The sequence below is a fragment of the Salvia hispanica genome, chromosome 5 (genome assembly GCF_029641045.1).
Source record: "Salvia hispanica isolate PSC_SH4W2 chromosome 5, Shi_PSC_v1, whole genome shotgun sequence".
NCBI classification, from domain to species: Eukaryota; Viridiplantae; Streptophyta; class Magnoliopsida; order Lamiales; family Lamiaceae; genus Salvia; species Salvia hispanica.
In genome coordinates, this window is record NC_142696.1 from 41,989,318 (window position 1) to 42,008,319 (window position 19,002).

Here is a 19,002-nt window from a genome sequence, read left to right on the forward strand (position 1 = left end):
TGACTAAATTTATAAGGATGGCATATTTTACTCTACAATTTGGTTTATGTGGGAGCATATGAGGTCTACATTGCACTAGTTTGCTGATAACAATGTCATGAAAATCTTGATTTCTTGCGAAATATGTTTGTGTGATTTAGAGACAAGTCCATGTGATGATCCATTGGTTTGTGGTTCCCAACTCTCATACCCACAACAAATCCATTAATTTTCTAGCCAGTCTCAGTTTCCATAGGGTTGTATTATTTCTTTTCCATCTATATATACCACACTTTCTCAATTTCAACCCATCAACAAGCCAAGAGCATATTCTTTACCTTTCTCGATTTCTTTCATAACTTCTCTCCAAATCTCATTTTAAATTGAAAAAGCTTCAAACGATGGCCATTCGCCAGATTCTAAGACGGTCTTTGTCCAATGAAAGAAGGTCCGCTGAAGTTCCAAAAGGGCATGTAGCCGTCTATGTTGGGGATAATGAAAAGAAGCGCTTTGTGATTCCAGTCACATACTTGAACCATCCTTCGTTTCAAGAATTGCTGTTTCAAGCTGAGGAAGAGTTCGGGTTCAATCACCCGATGGGTGGCCTCACCATCCCTTGCAGCGAGGACTTATTTGTACATTTCATCTCCGGTTTGAGCACGAGATGATTTACATCAATGGTGCTTTAGGAGTAGAATTTTGTAGACTAGAAAATGTATACATTGAGAATACATTAGAATGTACATTGAAACATATTATTGAGAAACTTCTGTTTCCTTAATTCATATGGCTCTCTTAAACAACCAAATCTTCTGATAAACTTTCAACAGAAACTAAATAAGTTTGGATGCTGTTATATCATAAAATTCATCAGCATTTGCCTCAATCAAACCAAGACAGGTTAATATATGTTTTAACACAACCATTTTCATTAAAACTAATGATTGTTAGACTACAGAATCATGTGATTCATCAGATTTCTAGTGATGGACTCATTCAACATTTATAAGTTATAACTTTCTCAATCTAGACTGAATAGAAATAAAGTAGCTACGGTTATTGAGCTAATGCTTAAAGATACAGTTTTTTTTAATCCATCTATCATGAGATAAAAGAAATTATGTTCTGTAAAAATATTCTTATTTGCAAAATTGTTGTATGAAGAACAGTAAGCGATAAGATTAATGCAGATAAAAAAGAATTCAACTTTTAAATATTGAGAAATTTAGGTGAAAATGGACATCATAATTTGTATGTGAGGATAGCGTTGGTAGGCTGCATTCTTCTACATCACAAATTTTTGTTTGCATCAAAATCTTTATGACCATTCAAAGACAATCCCATGTGGCTTCTTAGGTGCTCGTGTTTTCGATTATATATAATAATGTAAAGTCTAAACAGGTTGAGATATCTCATTCTAAGGTTGAAGATATGACATAATTGCAGCATAGGTATTATAGTAACAGCATATATATATGCATATCATTCACAATTTTTTCTTATCTTATTCTGTCAAGTTAATATATTACCATTAATCACTGATATTTCAACAATGTTACTATTTTCACTAAAAGGCAGCTAAAACAACAGATTTTATATGAGAAAATAAATTTTTAAGTTGCAAGGATACATTTAATTGATGGATTAAAGCTATTGACAATTTATTGGAAATTGTTTCATGTGACAGATGATGAGATATTTCAGGGATATCATTTGTCTAGAAATAACAGCAAATGTAATCAAGGACCAAGAACATAATAATTTTTGGCAATCTGAAAAATGGTTCAATAAATTTCATCTTCATTTTTAGTATGTCATTGTCTACAATTTCTAAGAGATGCTAATCTACAAAATGGTGATTCTCCTAAACATATCATGTACATTAATCATGTTTTTCTCAAGCTAGAGACGACATCAATGAATAAGTCCTCACTGCAGGGGATGGTGATGCCTCCCATAGGGTGATGGAAACCAAATGCTTCCTCAGCTTGAAACAACAATTCTTGAAAGGCGGAATGGTTCAAGTACGACACTGGAATGACAAAGCGCCTCTTTTCATTCTCGCCTATATAAACAGCAACATGCCCCTTTGGGACTTCAGCTGACCTTCTCTCACTAGACAAGGAACGTCTCAGCAATCGTCGGATAGCCATTGCTGTACAAATTCGAACACTTCTGAGCTGAAAGAAAAAAGTATTTGTTTGAATGAGAAGGAAAGCTTTTGTTGATGGTTGCAATAAGGGAGTGTGATGTGTGTATATATAGATGATCAAGAAATGATTTTTTTTCATGTATTCTTAATTCTTATGATAGGTAAGTGGATAACATAATAAGTGGATATGAAATGGCCTGCAAATGTAAGTTGAGAAGCACAAGCACATGAGGAGTCACTGACATACTTGGATTTTACATGGTTTTAGAGGGTGGTTATGTATGAATTTGATCATATTTTGTCTATTATTGGATATGTTTATATCTACTTCTCTATTATGTTCGTATGTTGACCATTTTTTTAAGAATGTGTAGAAAAGGTACAAAATGTATGGATATGCAGTAGCCTTGGTTTGAAACAATATTTACTTGAGATTTTGAAGTCCAATCAGCCCCTAATGCATATCAATCTCTTCGTCTTCGAAAGATCTTCGCGTGGGTATCTCGCACACCCCAATCGGAGTTCGGTAAAAGAAGTTATGGTCGTTACAAGAACTCTGCGCTGTCGAGAAACTTTCATGCGGCCGGGTGAATTATTACACTGTAAATTCACCCGGCCGGGTACAACAATTCTACGCGAAAAGGGTCAGAAAGTGGTCGAAAATGACCACTCGGCCGGGTGAATTTTGCTCTTTATAATTCCATCCGGCCGGGTACGCTATTTTGGCGTATTCTCTTGCCAAAAACGCGATTTTTGATGGGAGATTAAAGGAAAAACGCCTAGGGTTCATATCATTCTACACCCACCGCCTCCATCACTCATACACACCCCCAAAGAACACTTTGAGAGAGAGAATTGAAGATTGAAGACTTCCAATCGGAAGATTGAAGTTGTCATTCCATAGATTCATTCTCACATGAGTATCTTAATCTTTTCTCCATGTATTTCATTGAATTCTTTGTTTCAAACATGGTTTTTGTGAAGAACATGAGTAGCTAAACATTTCTTGTAGAATTCTTGGTGATGATGCACTAATTTCATGGTTTTTATCCAATTAATTTTGTTCTTGGCTTGCTCTTGTAATTATTTGATTATTCTTGGGTTTATTCCTTTCATTTGCTTGATCACCATTTGATTGTGTAGGATTAATTAGATTAATCGAGAGATGAAATAATTAATCTGGAAATAAAAATAATTCACACCTAAATGCAATAAAACTCGGGTGAGTTGAGGTTTTGAGTGAGGTCTTTGACCTAATCGAGCTTTTGGGAGTTAGGGGTTTTAGGATTAGAAGGAGACTTCAATCCTAGCACCTAATCTGCAGGTTTCTCACCTCGGGAGTGGCTTTTAATCTATAATTGTGGTCGACTTAGTAATTTTAGAGACACCAAAAGGTAAGACAATTTGATTGGATAAGAGCTTGGAATTGTGCATCGGATCTACAATTTTCTCCATATTATCTTTTCACTTCGTGTTTACTTGCTTTTATTTATTTATTTATTCATTATATGCTTTTCGTAGTGTTAGAACAAAACCAAATCTTTCCCGATTCTTTAGATAGTAGTCAACATTTATTCGTGGTAGTTAAGTTGATATGAATTTGTCTCTGTGGGATACGATACTCTTGCTTGCTAATTGCTACACTAGCCCCGTACATTTGCGAATATCACTTGTGTTAAAATAAGTTGAGTCAGTCACATGGAATTGTCTTTGAATCATTATCAAGATTTTATTGCAACAAGAATATGTGATGTATAACTATGTCCTCTACCAACACTGCAAGTAACAACATGGGCCCTCGCATAACAAACTTTGATGTCTATTTTCACCTAAAATGCTCGATAATTTGATAATGAACGCGTTCTTATCTGTCAAAGTTGAAGGTTTTGAGAAAATGATAAGACTAAGAGAGAAGTTGATATGCAAAAGACAAATGCATGTGTTTTTATGGCCCTTACTATCTCACTTATTCCCTCTAACAGTTTGAGTTACACATTGATTACTTATAGAAACACTATATAGATGAGTAAATATATTTACTTATAAAATATGACTACTGTTACTAGCAATTCTCAAATATATATCTTCTTTAGCAACTTGAAGGAGTGAAAAGCATCACCGAATATGACTTTATCTTTTATCGTATTTTCTATAGATGAATGAAAAAAAGGATATGTAATTTTAAGCCTTAGTATAATGCCCGTAGCTACTTTAATTCTATTAAGTCAAAGATTGATAAAGCTAGCTATAAATTTTGGGTAGGTCCATCACTAGAAATATGTTGAATCACATGACTTTCATTAGAGTTTTAAGGAAACCACAGTTTCTCAATAACATGTTTGGTGTACATTCTAATGTATTCACAGTGGATACATTTTCTAATCTGCTAAATTCTACTCCTAAAACACTATCTATTGCTATAAATCATCTTGTGCTCAAACCAGAGATGGAATCTTCAAATAAGTCCTCGTTGCAAGGGATGGTGAGGCCACCCATGGGATGATTGAACCCGAACTCTTCCTCAGCTTGAAATAACAAGTCTTGAAACGAAGGATGGTTCAAGTACGAGACTGGAATCACAAAGCGCTTCTTTTCATTATGACCAACATAGACGGCAACATGCCCTTTTGGAACTTCAGCCGCCCTCCTTTCATTAGACAAAGACCGTTTTAGAATCTGACGAATGGCCATTGTTTGAAATTTTTTTCAAGTTAGGATAAGATGAGGAGAGTAGTTATGAAAGAAAATCAAAATAATTAAGAAAGATAAGGAATCTGAAAGGCTTGTTTGTTGATGGATTGAAGTTGAGAAAAGTGTTGTATATATAGAAAAGAAATATTGCATCCCTTTGGAAATTGATTGGTTAGCAAACTAATGGATATGTGGTGGGTATTAGAGTAATTGGGAGTACAAGCAAATGGATCATCACATGTATTTGTCTACAAACATATTTAGTATGAAATCAAGATTTAGAATGCCATTGTTCCCAACTAACTCTTGCAATGCAGACCTGCTCATCTACCCCACATAAACCAAATAGTATGATAAATTATGTCACACCTATAATCTGCATTATGTTGTCAACAAACAAAAAAACAGAATCATGTGATTATTAATGTCCTAATATGACTAAATTTATAAAGATGGCATATTTTACTCTACAATTTGGTTTATGTGGGAGCAGATGAGGTCTACATTGTACTAGTTTGTTGATAACAATCGCATTCAATATCTTGTTTACTTGCTAAATATGTTTATGTGATTTAGAGACAAGTCCATGTATTGATCCATTGGTTTGTGTTTTCCAACTCTCATACCCACAACATATCCATTAATTTTCTAACCAGTCTCAGTTTCCATAGGGTTGTATTATTTGTTTTCCATCTATATATACCACACTTTCTCAATTTCAACCCATCAACAAGCCTACAGCATATTCTTTAGCTTTCTTGATTTCTTTCATAACTAATCTCCTCATCTCATCCCAACTTCAAAAAAACTTCAAACAATGGCCATTCGCCAGATTCTAAGACGGTCTTTGTCCAATGAAAGAAGGTCCGCTGAAGTTCCAAAAGGGCATGTTGCCGTCTATGTCGGTCATAATGAAAAGAAGCGCTTTGTGATTCCAGTCACATACTTGAACCATCCTTCGTTTCAAGAATTGCTGTTTCAAGCTGAGGAAGAGTTCGGGTTCAATCACCCGATGGGTGGCCTCACCATCCCTTGCAGCGAGGACTTATTTGTACATTTCATCTCCGGTTTGAGCACGAGATGATTTACAGCAATGGTGTTTTAGGAGTAGAATTTTGTAGACTAGAAAATGTATACATTGAGAATACATTAGACTGTACACTGAAACATATTATTGAGAAACTTCTGTTTCCTGAATACATATGGCTCTCTGAAACAACCAAATCTTCTGATAAACTTTCAACAGAAACTAAATAAGTTAGGATGCTATTATGTCATTAAATTCATCAGCATTTGCCTCAATCAAATCTAGACAAGTTCATATATGTTTTAACACAATCATTTTCTTTAAAACTATGGATTGTTAGACTACAGAATCATGTGATTCATCAGATTTCTAGTGATGGAATCATTCAACATTTATAACTCTCTCAATCTTGACTGAATAGAAATAAAGTAGCTGCGGTTAATAAGTTAATGCTTAAAGATAAATAATTTTTAAGATCCATCTATCATGACAAATAAGAAATTATGTAAAAATTTCTGCACTATTCTTCTTTGCAAAATGTTGTATACAGATAGTAAGCGAAAAATGGACATCATAGTTTGTATGTGAAGGTAGAGTTGGTAGGCTGCATTTAACATCACAAATTTTGTTTGCTTAAAAATCTTGATGATGATTCAAAGACAATCCCATGTGATTTCTCTTGTGCTCATGTATTCGATTATTTATAATAAGATGTCATCATGTCAAGTCTGAGGTTGAAGATATGGCATAGTTACAGCATTACTGGCATAGTCACAACATATATACCTGTCATTCACAATTTTTTCAGATAGTACTAGCTATTGATTACTGGTTTTTCAACAAAGTTATTATTTCACTAAAAGGCAGCTAAAACAACAGATTTCATACTATAAAATAAATTTTGAAGCTGTAAGAAAACTTTTCTTTAATGGATTAAGGCTATTGACAATTTATTGGAAAATGTTTCATGACAGATGATGAGATTTTTCAAAGATATCATGTGTCTAGAAATAACAGCAAATGTATCCAAGGACCAAGCACATATTGATAATTGGCAATCTGAAAAATAGTTCAATAAATTTCATCTTCATTTTTAGTATGTCATTGTCTAATGTCTACAATTTCTAAGAGATGCTAATCTACAAAATGGTGATTCTCCTAAACATATCATGTACATTAATCATGTTTTTCTCAAGCTAGAGACGACATCAATGAATAAGTCCTCACTGCAGGGGATGGTGATGCCTCCCATAGGGTGATGGAAACCAAATGCTTCCTCAGCTTGAAACAACAATTCTTGAAAGGCGGAATGGTTCAAGTACGACACTGGAATGACAAAGCGCCTTTTTTCATTCTCGCCTATATAAACAGCAACATGCCCCTTTGGGACTTCAGCTGACCTTCTCTCACTAGACAAGGAATGTCTCAGCATCTGTCGGATAGCCATTGCTGTACAAATTCGAACACTTCTGAGCTGAAAGAATGATATGAAGTGAGAGGGTGACAACCAGGGAAAGCCCTTGATCGTGTATCAAAGGAGGAAGAAGCGTGAGGATCGGGATTGAGTCTACATTCGTGGGCTGTGTAATTAGTGTAAATATTGTAAATAGTGTGTATCTTGTAAATAGAATAAAGGGCGGTTATGATGCGCCTGTTGGGGGGGGAGGTCGATTATTATTATTATTATTATTATTATTATTATTATTATTATTATTATTATTATTATTATTATTATTATTATTATTATTATTATTATTATTATTTCCATATTAATAGTTTAGGGGATAGTTATTGAAGGGGATCAGTTTGTATGAAAGGAAAAGCCTGGGGCTTGGGCGGCACTGCCGATTGAATAAAAGAAATTCTACATTTGTTTTCTCTTCAATTCTGTTGAGTTCTTAACAATTGGTCCGACCTGCCGGATCCCGTCCTCACGTGAAGATGACGAGATCGCAAACGGAAAGGGTGGAAGCGCTGGAAAAAGAGCAGCGAGAGATTCGAGAGGATCAGAGAGCGATGAAACAAATTTTGGAGATAATTACTGCTACCCTCACCGAATTATCGGTTGCCATCAAAACTAAGTCGGAATCTCACTCCGGCGGAGGAGGGTCCAACAACGACGACGGAAATAAATCAGAGGAAGGTAGCGACACGGGCGAGAAACCCGACCAAGGAAAGAACAAAGGGGCTCTACAACTGCCGTCATTCGATCGGAACGGACCCCATCGGTTGGCTAGCCCGTGCCAACCAACAGTTCGAGATAGCCGGAACTGCGACGGAATCCCGAGTTGCAGTGGCGGTGGTGGCAATGGAGGGACCGGCTTTGTATTGGATGACTTGGCTGCGTTCTCGTAAGCCCTCCCTCACATGGAAGGAATTTTCGGAAGCATTGGTATCTCGGTTCGATACTCGTTTCCAAGGGGACGAATTTGAGAGATTGGCTGTTATTAAACAAACTAAGGGAGTCGATGATTACGTCAATTTGTTTGTTCAACTCTCAAGTCAAGTACCGGGTTTAACCGACGCTCATTATCTCGGCTACTTCATGAAGGGTCTTAAGGATCCAATACGAGGATTTCTACGCCTATTCAGGCCGACTGAACTGGAATCGGCGATGGAATTAGCACGTGACGTAGAAGATAATTTGGCTATCCAGGGAGGAGGACGTACAAATTTGAATTGGAATAATTCAACGCCAAGGGGAAGCGGCTGGAGTCGAAGCGGAACAATGGCTTGGACTGGCTCGGTAGGGGGGCCAAGTCAGAATTTCACTAGTAGTAACTCACGTCCGGGTGGGAAATCTTCTATGTCAATGGCCAGTGAAGCGATGCAGCCTCCACAACGGCCTCGTTTAACGAGGATCTCTTCACAAGAATTGGCGGAATTAAAGGCTAAAGGGCTGTGCTTCCGGTGTCGAAAGCCTTATTCTCCGGGGCATGAGTGTCGCCTCAAACAGTTGCGAGTGATGATCGCCGAAGAAGGAGAGAAGGTGGACCTGCAGCAGTATGAATTTTATCAGCCAACGGGACTCGAGGAGATGAACGAGGAGCATGAAGAGTCTGGCGAAGGAGACGTTGAATTGCCATTATATTCAATGGCGGGAATTGATACCGCTTGGACTATGCGCCTGCACGCAAGGTTGGGAGAACACACTATCATAGTTCTTATAGATAGCGGAGCAAGCCACAATTTTATATCGAGGGCGCTCTTGGACCGGCTGCAACTACAGCCCGATCGAGAAGAGCGATTCGGCGTTCTCTTGGGAAACGGTTTACGCCAAGAAGCGGAGGGTGCATGCCGGAAAATTGAGATAACATTGGCAGGATGTCAGTTCCTATTGGATTTTTTTGTGTTTCCGCTGGGTGGTGTAGATATGATCTTGGGTATGACATGGCTTTCGGCCTTGGGAGAAGTGAAGCACTACTACGACAAAATGTTAATGAAGTTCGAAAAGGGCGGTCGCTGCATCGAGCTGCGGGGCGATCCTCAATTGTGTCGGGGACCTATCAGGTTGAAATCATTAATCAACTCTCGCGATGCACAAGTGTGGGCGATAGTACTAGAAGAAAAGGGCGACGCTGAGATACACGAGCAAGAAGGGGCACAAGAAGTGCTGCAACACTTTCACGAAGTATTTGGGGACCCGAAATCCTTACCACCTGAGCGAGTGACAGACCATCGCATTACCTTGGAAGATGGTACTCGACCAGTTTCTGTGCGACCATATCGTTATGGGCATCACCAGAAGGACGAGATTGAACGATTGGTGAAGGACATGTTATTGGCAGGGATTATAAGACCAAGTTCTAGCGCCTTCTCAAGCCCAGTATTGTTGGTTAAAAAGAAAGACGGGAGTTGGCGATTCTGTGTCGATTATCGAGAATTAAATAAGGTGACGGTACTGGATAAATACCCCATTCCGGTGATTCAAGAGATGCTCGACCAGCTGGCTGGGGCGGTCGTTTTCTCCAAAATTGATCTTCGATCCGGATATCACCAAATCCGAGTTGCAGCCGCGGACGTACCCAAAACCGCATTCCGAACTCACGGTGGTCACTATGAATTCTTGGTCATGCCTTTCGGCCTCACGAATGCACCAGCGACTTTCCAATCCACTATGAATGACATGTTCAGGCCCTATTTGCGGAAGTTTGTGTTAGTATTCTTCGACGACATACTCGTCTACAGCCGTTCGTGGGAGCAGCATCGAGTGCACTTGGAAACAGTGCTTCGGATTTTACAAGAAAATCAGTTTTTGGCAAATCACAAGAAGTGCACATTTGGTTGTCGGCAAGTTGAATACTTGGGTCACATAATTTCGAAGGATGGAGTAGCAATGGATTCGGATAAAATTAAGGCTGTGCTAGAGTGGCCGAGAACTTCGAGTATACGCGAGGTACGTGGATTCTTGGGTTTGACTGGGTACTACCGCCGTTTTGTCCGGGAGTATGGCTTGATTGCGAGGCCATTAACGATGTTATTAAAGAGAGACGCTCCCAAAGGCTTTGAGTGGACTGCTAAAGTGGAAGAGGCCTTCTGTCACTTGAAGAGGGCTCTTACGAAGGCACCGGTGCTGGCATTGCCCCAATTTGATCGACCCTTTGTTATCGAATGTGATGCTTCCGGAACGGGCATAGGGGCAGTACTAATGCAGGAGCGTCGACCGATTGCCTATTTCAGCAAATCTTTGGCTGATCGTACCTTGACAAAATCGGCGTATGAACGGGAAATGATGGGCCTCGCTTTAGCCGTTCAACATTGGCGACCTTATCTACTGGGAAGGAAGTTTGTGGTGCGAACCGATCACCGGAGCTTGAAGCATTTGCTATATCAAAAGATTGTTACTCCCGCGCAGCAAGTTTGGATTGCTAAGTTGATGGGATATGACTTTGATATTGAGTATAAAACCGGAATTTCTAATGCTGCGGCGGACGCTCTCTCACGACGGGACGGTGATGCCGAGTTGTCAGCGTTAAGTAAGGCGGAGTGGCTGGGCTTCGAGGGGATCGAGAGCGAGCAACGGAGTGACGAGTATCTCAAGGCCATCATCGAATCAATTCAGCGGCAGCCGGACAGTAGGTCGGGTTTTCGGCTTGTGGGAACGAAATTATTCTTTCACGATCGCATCACGCTACCGGCAACATCGTGATGGATTCCCGAACTTCTTCATGAGTTCCATGATACCCCATCTGGGGGACACGCAGGAGTATTGCAAACATATCGACGGATCGCAGCCAACGTTTATTGGAAAGGTATGTTCCGTACTGTTAAAGAATATGTTGCTAAATGTTTGATTTGTCAAAAGATGAAATACGAGGCAATGTCGCCGGCCGGGCTACTACAGCCGTTGCCTATTCCGCAACAAGTTTGGGAAGATATTTCTATGGATTTCATCACATGCTTGCCTAGGTCGAAGGGATTTTCTGTGATATTGGTGGTGGTTGATAGGCTATCTAAGTATGCTCATTTCTTACCATTAAAGCCTCCGATCACTGCTCGCTCGGTGGCGAAAATCTTCATGAAAGAAGTGGTCCGCTTGCATGGAATTCCCAACTCCATTGTTAGCGATCGTGATTCCATGTTCGTAAGTGCTTTTTGGAGAGAATTATTCGAGCAGTCCGGTACTCGCCTCAAGTTCTCTACAGCCTACCATCCTGAAACGGATGGTCAAACGGAGGTGACGAATCGGGTGTTGGAGACATACCTCCGTTGTTTCACTAGCGAGCAGCCCAAACAATGGGTGAGATGGTTGGCATGGGCAGAATTATGGTACAATACTTCATACCAAACCGCGGCGGGAATGACTCCCTTCGAGGTGGTATACGGTCGCCCGGCTCCAACTCTTCGCCGTTTTCTGCCCGGGGAGTGTAATATACCGGCAGTGGTCGAAACCTTGGCCAGCCGAGATGAAGTTTTGCAGCGGCTTCGGGGAAATCTAATGCAGGCGCAGCAGGAGATGAGCATTCAGGCCACAAGCACCGTCGAGACGTAGAGTTTATAGTTGGTGATAAGGTGTTTCTGAAGGTCCGACCGTTTCGGCGCGCCTCGTTGCGGGATGGTAAGGATCATAAGCTGTCGGCTAAGTTTTATGGGCCTTTCGAAGTTCTTGCTCGGGTGGGGAAAAGAGCATTCAAGCTGCATCTTCCGGAAGGCAGCAAGGTACATCTGGTGTTTCATATCTCTCAACTAAAGAAGGTGGTGGGGAATCATGAAGTTACAACTGAATTTCCGGAATCTATAGAATTGCCGGTCTTGCCAATGCTCGAGCCAGAACAAATCTTGGCATTACGGGTGATTCCACTGGGGGAACGTGAAGTTGAGCAACTATTGGTGAAATGGAAAGGCGAGGGTGAAGATGGTGCTACTTGGATCGACTTGCAACAATTTATGGGGCAATTTCCAGATTTTGACCTTGAGGACAAGGGGGATGGAATTGATATGAAGTGAGAGGGTGACAACCAGGGAAAGCCCTTGATCGTGTATCAAAGGAGGAAGAAGCGTGAGGATCGGGATTGAGTCTACATTCGTGGGCTGTGTAATTAGTGTAAATATTGTAAATAGTGTGTATCTTGTAAATAGAATAAAGGGCGGTTATGATGCGCCTGTTGGGGGGGAGGTCGGTTATTATTATTATTATTATTATTATTTCCCTATTAATAGTTTAGGGGATAGTTATTGAAGGGGATCAGTTTGTATGAAAGGAAAAGCCTGGGGCTTGGGCGGCACTGCCGATTGAATAAAGAAATTCTACATTTGTTTTCTCTTCAATTCTGTTGAGTTCTTAACAAAGAAAAAAGTATTTGTTTGAATGAGAAGGAAAGCTTTTTTTGATGGTTGCAATAACGGAGTGTGATGTGTATATATAGATGATCAAGAAATGATTTATTTTCATGTATTCTTAATTCTTATGATAGGTAAGTAGATAACATAATAAGTGGATATGAAATGGCCTGCAAATGTAAGTTGAGAAGCACAAGCAGATGAGGAGTCACATGGAAATGTCTTTGAATCATCATCAAGATTTTATTGCAACAAGAATATGATGTATAACTATGTAGTCTACCAACACTGCAAGTAACAACGCGGGCTCTCGCATAACAAACTTTGATGCCTATTTTCACCTAAAATGCTCGATAATTTGATAATGAACGCGTTCTTATCTGTCAAAGTTGAAGGTTTTGAGATAATGATATGACCAAGAGAGAAGCTGATATGCAAAAGACAAATGCATGTGTTTTTATGGCCCTTACTATCTCATTTATTCCCCCAAACACTTTGAGTTAGACATTGATTACTTATAGAACCACTACTTCAGATGAGTAAATATATTTACTTAGAAAATTTGACTACTGTTACTAGCAATTCTCAAATATCTATCTGCAAGTTGAAGGAGTGAAAAGCATCACCAAATAAGACTCTATCTTTATTCATATTTTCTATAGATGGATCAAAAAAAGGATATGTAATTTTAAGCCTTGGTATAATGTCCGTAGCTACTTGAAATCTTTTTAGTCAAAGATTGATAGAGCTAGCTATAAATTTTGAGTACCATCACTAGAAATATGTTGAATCCATGGCTTTCATTATTGTTTTGAAACACATAACAGCATCCAAATTTATCAGAAGATTTTGGTTGTTTGAGAGAGCAATAAGAATTAAGGAAACCACAGTTTCTCAATAATATGTTTTGTGTACATTCTAATGTATTCTCAGAGGATACATTTTCTAATCTACAAAATTCTACTCCTAAAACACTACTGCTTCAAATCATCTTGTGCTCAAACCAGAGATGAAATCTACAAATAAGTCCTCGCTGCAAGGGATAGTGAGGCCACCCATGGGGTGATTGAACCCAAATTCTTCCTCGGCTTGAAAGAGCAATTCTTGAAACGAAGGATGGTTCAAGTACGAAACTGGAACCACAAAGCGCTTCTTTTCATTATGACCAACATAGACGGCAACATGCCCTTTTGGAACTTCAGCCGACCTTCTTTCATTGGACAAAGACCGTCTTAGAATCTGACGAATGGCCATTTTCTGAACTTTTTTTCAAGTTAGGATGAGATGAAGAGAGTAGTTATGAAAGAAATTCAAAGTAAGAAAGGTATGGAATCTGTTCAAGGCTAGTTGATGGGTTGGAGTTGAGTAAAGTGTTGTATATATAGGTGGATGGGTTGGAGTTGAGTAAAGAAATTCAAAGAAATATTGCATCTCTTAGAAAATAGAGATTGGTTGGCAAAATAATGGATGTGTGGTGGATACGAGAGTTATCAAACACAAGCTAATGGATCATTATCACATGAATTTGTCTATAAACATAAATAGCAAGAAATCAAGATTTCCATTGTTCCCAACTACTCTGGCCAAGTAGACCTCATCTGCCCACATATACCAAACAAACACAGGCACTTGTGGTGTCACTTGGATTGTCTTTGAATCATCATAGAATTTGTGATGTAGAACTATGTACTCTACCAACCACAGAGGACTCACATGGATTGTCTTTGAATCATCATAAAAACTTTGATGTTGTTTTCACCTTAAAATGCTTAGAAGTAAAAAATGATACTAGTACTGATGGATATAAGGTTATATGGGAAGACAAAAGCATGTGCTAGTAAAAAATGATACTAGTACTCTCTCTCACTTCTTCTCCAGACAATTTGAGTTAATTAGACATTGATTGCTTATATTGTTGCATACATAACAATATTGTAGAGTACTAAATTTTATTCAGATCTTCATAAAATTCAATCTCATTGCAGGGGACTACCGGGCTGCCTATCTGATGATGAGAACCTAACTCTCTGCCTGCCAATTGCGATAATATATCTTGAAAATCATGATTGTTACTTGTTAGGTATGCTATTGACATCTCATATTCTAAATCTAAATGGTTTCTTGCCTAAGTGAATTTAAAATTTTCAAATTTACTTGATATTGACATTAGTCGTGAATGGATTGGATAAGGAAATCCATAATGAAGCCCATAGGAAATCCATAACTTGTTTTGCTATATGATAATGAAGCCCATAGCTTGGTAGTGTATTAGTTGTGCAGACTAAAGTTGCAAGATCATAAAAACTGATTAAAAATTAAATGTGAAACTTCGTTCAAATAAAAATGAGATTATTTCTTTTTTGTCTCTTTGGTTGTGTGTAGGTGAGGGAACTTAGGAGCAGTTTGCCGCAGATTGCTTGGAATCATTTAGACTATTTATGTGATTTTATATTTTCACTTAGATTTCATATATGTTTATCAAATGATTTTAAATTAAAATTATATGAAATATTTCATTAATATTTATTTAATACTCCATTCTTTCCAATTTAGTCTTGGCTGACATGGGTTGGGATTCTGATGGCTTTGTTGGGCCTGGATTTGACAAATGCTCAATAGGAGCTCATTTCATCATATGACCCAGCTCACACCCACTTCTTTCGCTAGTGCTGGGTCGGTCTAGCCGAGTTGACAACTCTAGTGGTGGTACTCTCCGGATTATTCGGTAGAGAATGATGAGGAGGTTTCTTTAAAATTTTCGATAAATATATTAGGTGTAACTTCCCCTAATTTGATTTTTTTCATAGTTAAGAGCATAGCTACGTACACAATTGAAGTTGTACATAAATGTAGTGCTGCAAGCAGCTGGAGGATAATAATGTTGTAGAATGAATGCATTTCCTCAACCAAGTTGGTTTATAGCTCAACCAAAAAAGATCTGTATTTGTAGTTCTCGCTTTAATTTCTTCTTTTATTAGAACACCTAACGCTTTGCATCAAAGTTATTAGTGCAAATTTGTGTAATGTATAGTTTTCATTTGGTACTTGTAAACTTAAATGCTTCAATAATGAATTGCTTATACTTCTAGTTTAATTCGATACTCCCGATTTTCATAATTTAACTAATAACGTGGCAAATAAATTCAAATACTAGCAAATTTGAAACTCTAGTTTTGTAAATAATAACTGTCATTCATTTCAGAAATATAAAATTATATTTTTTTAATTTATTGCAATTATTCCATGAAAATGTTTAAAATAAAAAATAATTCTCATGACAATCATATATAAAATGATAATAAAACGGCGTTTAGAGTGACTACCAGAACTAGAAGTCAACAAAAAATTGTAAATTAAAATGATCTTTTCTAAATGCCGTGATATTTTTCAAATATTCCATAAAATATATCGGTCTTGTAAATATAGAAAAGTTTTGTCCATAGTGAAACGTTTCATAAGTCGTATTAAAATTTCAATTTGATCAAAGTGCACTATTTGATAAACCTTTAAAAGTTAAATGCATTCAATCAAGCATTGTTTCTGTTTTATATTTTTCAACGTGTCCTTTTTGCAATATAGTGTAATTATTTTAATGTCTGAACTCTCTGAAGTTCTAACATATTTGTAATTTTGTATAGTATAATTATTTTAATGCACTATTGGGCAATAAACTTGAAAAAACTAGGATACTAAAATAATTAATATAGGTTATATTTCATGACATGAGTATAAACTAAAGGTGGGACTTTTACGAACTTGTATAATAAATTTGCATGATGTAACTTTGACTTTGGAGTATGGCATTGGAGTATGTGCCAAATTCTAATCATTGAAAGCAGTAAGGAGTAATCTCTTCGTCCAAGGAAACTGAACCATTTTTTTTCAGTAGCACGAAAATTAATACTATCTCCGTTCCATAGTAACGAAGGCGTTTCTTTTCGCCACGAAGATTAAGAAAATTGTGTTGGGTGAATTAAGTAAAAGAAAAATAAAATGGAAAATACAAAAGGTAGAGAGATGAAGAGATATTAAAGTAAGAGTGAGTAAAGTAGATGCGAAGAAATATGTTAACTTTTACTAAAAAAAGAAATGACTCTATTACTATGGAATATACCGAAATGCCAAAATGACTCTATTACTATTAGTACCGTAACATTTTTACATAATAAACCTTGTGTATTGAAATCTTTTTACTACTTACATTTTATATTATTTAGTTTCAATACAATCTTTTTATTTTTTACAGTTTTAAAATGAATCTAACGAGAAAATCAACAACCCTCTCGCCTATTCTTTCCCAACAAATTTAAATGTGATTGGGTTTGGACGCATCTGGGTAGTCGGAAAAATTCTGATCAGGGATGCTTTTTCTATTTTCTTATCTCTGTAGCAATATTATTTGTTTACAAGTTAAATTCTCTAAATCATTGTCCTACATCGGCTTGGTGATGATCGGCTTGGTGATGATCCTAGCTTCTCTATATAAGTGTGGATAATCCTCCCCCTTATGAGGACTTTTAAGGGGTGAGTGGCCCATTTCTAATATGGTATCAGAGCGGGCCCAAGTCGATGATGGATTTCTCTTTATCTCTTATCAACCTCACGAGTGGAAGACCGATGTCCTTTCCGGCCCACATCGATGATGGTTCTCTAGCATTACCTTCCCACGTGATGGAAGACCGATGTCCTTTCCGGCCCACACGTGAGGAGGCGTGTTAAAATTCTAATATTTTGTCCCACATCGGCTTGGTGATGATCCTATCTCTTCTATATATAAGGATGGATAACCCTCCTCCTTATGAGGCCTTTTAAGGGGTGAGTGACTCATTTCTAATATGGTATTAGAGCAGGGCCCAAGTCGATGATGGTTTCTCTTTATCTCTTCTCTTGCCTACCCACGTGATGGAAGTCCGATGTGTCATTCCGGCCCACACGTGAGGAAGCGTGTTAAATTCTCCAAATCATTATCCCACATCGGCTTGGTGATGATCCTAGCTTCTCTATATAAGTGTGGATAATCCTCCCCCCTTATGAGGCCTTTTAAGGAGTGAGTGGCTCATTTCTAATATTTACAACACCATAATAGTACCATATTCTTTTATATTGTATCACACATTATTGTTGAATATTATAGCTTATAAAATAACATATAATAATCTTTCAATATATATACGGAGTATCAATTATTTTATAATATTGTATTTTAATATTATTTCATGGATTGATATCATAATTATTGATTTTCATATTATAATATATTCTTATAGGGGAGTGATGAATTGCTAACTCATTATTTAATTGTTAACTACAACTAATTTAATGTCATATGATTTTAGAAAACGTGTGGTCTACAATTTGCCACGTGTAATTTTCATTTTTATTAATAAAATAAAAAAAGATAAAAAGAAAAACTTCAAATTAGGGTTTTGGATGAAAATGTTAAGAGCATCCGCAGCGGTGAAGAGGACGGTGCTCGTCCGTCCGTGCCGCTGAGCAACCCTACGTGGCACGCGCAAATTCGTTTTTTTTTTTTTTTTTTTAATTCGAAATTTATTTAAAAAAATGTTTTTTAAAAAAAAATTATTTTCCCACTTCCCAAAAAATTATATCCGTTTTCTACCCACTTTTAATTTATTTTTCAATTTTTTTTCCCTAAAATTCACATTTTCATCTATAAATACCTCCACTTCAACACAAAAAAATCACATTCTCATCTATTCTATCATCATCTACATTCTCTCATCTTTTTTCCTCATACTCTCTCATCTAAATTCCCACCACATTACACAATGTCCAGCTCCGGCAATCGCGGTTGAAACCACGATTGGTTCGACTCCGAGGCCGGATTTAGTCCGGAAATGTAATTTACGGCCCCTCCTCAAACCCAAGGTTCGCAAGCTCCGGGTGGCTACCGTCCTTACCCGGTGCACAACCTAAATGCCTCCGCCTCCGGGTTCGGGTGGGCATCCGAACCCGGATCAGGAGGGAGTAGCAGCTCTACTCCTACTCCTACTTCTGTTCCTACTCCTCCTGTTCGTGGCACCCGCACCCCGTACACTCCGGGTGAGATGATGGCGATGTTCAAAGCCTACTTGGCAGTCTCCGAAGATCCGAAAGTTGGCACGAACCAGACCGGGGAAACGTATTGGTGGCGCATCACTCGTCTTTACAATGAAACCCGGCCGGGGGGAACCATCTATCGCAATGATAGTATGGTTCGCAATTGCATCTTCAGATGCAACGAGGCAATCGGGAAGTTCCAGGGGATTTACCTCCAGGAAGAGCGGTCGGCGGGGAGTGGCACGAGCGAGCTCGACATCATCACTGCCGCCTTGACAACCTACCAACGGGAGGAGTTCAAACCGTTCAAGTA

The 19,002-nt window shown here is 38.2% G+C and overlaps 6 protein-coding genes across 6 annotated transcripts; 2 read left to right on the forward strand and 4 right to left on the reverse strand.

The window, feature by feature from the left end:
- Nucleotides 1-276: 276 nt before the first annotated feature.
- On the forward strand, nucleotides 277-760 carry LOC148926866 (auxin-induced protein 15A-like). Its single transcript, XM_089058553.1, has one exon. The coding sequence runs from the start codon at nucleotides 381-383 to the stop codon at nucleotides 645-647; it is 267 nt and encodes an 88-aa protein (XP_088914679.1). The 5' UTR covers nucleotides 277-380; the 3' UTR covers nucleotides 648-760.
- Nucleotides 761-1,759: 999 nt separating this feature from the next.
- LOC125188855 (auxin-responsive protein SAUR29-like) lies at nucleotides 1,760-2,214 on the reverse strand. Its single transcript, XM_048085916.2, has one exon. It carries the CDS (start codon nucleotides 2,130-2,132, stop codon nucleotides 1,866-1,868), a length of 267 nt encoding a protein of 88 aa, XP_047941873.1. The 5' UTR covers nucleotides 2,133-2,214; the 3' UTR covers nucleotides 1,760-1,865.
- A 2,194-nt stretch (nucleotides 2,215-4,408) lies between these two features.
- Nucleotides 4,409-4,927, reverse strand: LOC148926867 (auxin-induced protein 15A-like). Its single transcript, XM_089058554.1, has one exon. The coding sequence runs from the start codon at nucleotides 4,820-4,822 to the stop codon at nucleotides 4,556-4,558; it is 267 nt and encodes an 88-aa protein (XP_088914680.1). The 5' UTR covers nucleotides 4,823-4,927; the 3' UTR covers nucleotides 4,409-4,555.
- Nucleotides 4,928-5,541: 614 nt separating this feature from the next.
- Nucleotides 5,542-6,021, forward strand: LOC148926868 (auxin-induced protein 15A-like). The gene has a single exon (XM_089058552.1). The coding sequence runs from the start codon at nucleotides 5,640-5,642 to the stop codon at nucleotides 5,904-5,906; it is 267 nt and encodes an 88-aa protein (XP_088914678.1). The 5' UTR covers nucleotides 5,542-5,639; the 3' UTR covers nucleotides 5,907-6,021.
- Nucleotides 6,022-6,969: 948 nt separating this feature from the next.
- On the reverse strand, nucleotides 6,970-7,326 carry LOC148926869 (auxin-induced protein 15A-like). The gene has a single exon (XM_089057895.1). The coding sequence runs from the start codon at nucleotides 7,294-7,296 to the stop codon at nucleotides 7,030-7,032; it is 267 nt and encodes an 88-aa protein (XP_088914021.1). The 5' UTR covers nucleotides 7,297-7,326; the 3' UTR covers nucleotides 6,970-7,029.
- Nucleotides 7,327-13,498: 6,172 nt separating this feature from the next.
- LOC125190285 (auxin-induced protein 15A-like) lies at nucleotides 13,499-14,066 on the reverse strand. Its single transcript, XM_048087551.2, has one exon. It carries the CDS (start codon nucleotides 13,881-13,883, stop codon nucleotides 13,617-13,619), a length of 267 nt encoding a protein of 88 aa, XP_047943508.1. The 5' UTR covers nucleotides 13,884-14,066; the 3' UTR covers nucleotides 13,499-13,616.
- Nucleotides 14,067-19,002: the final 4,936 nt, after the last annotated feature.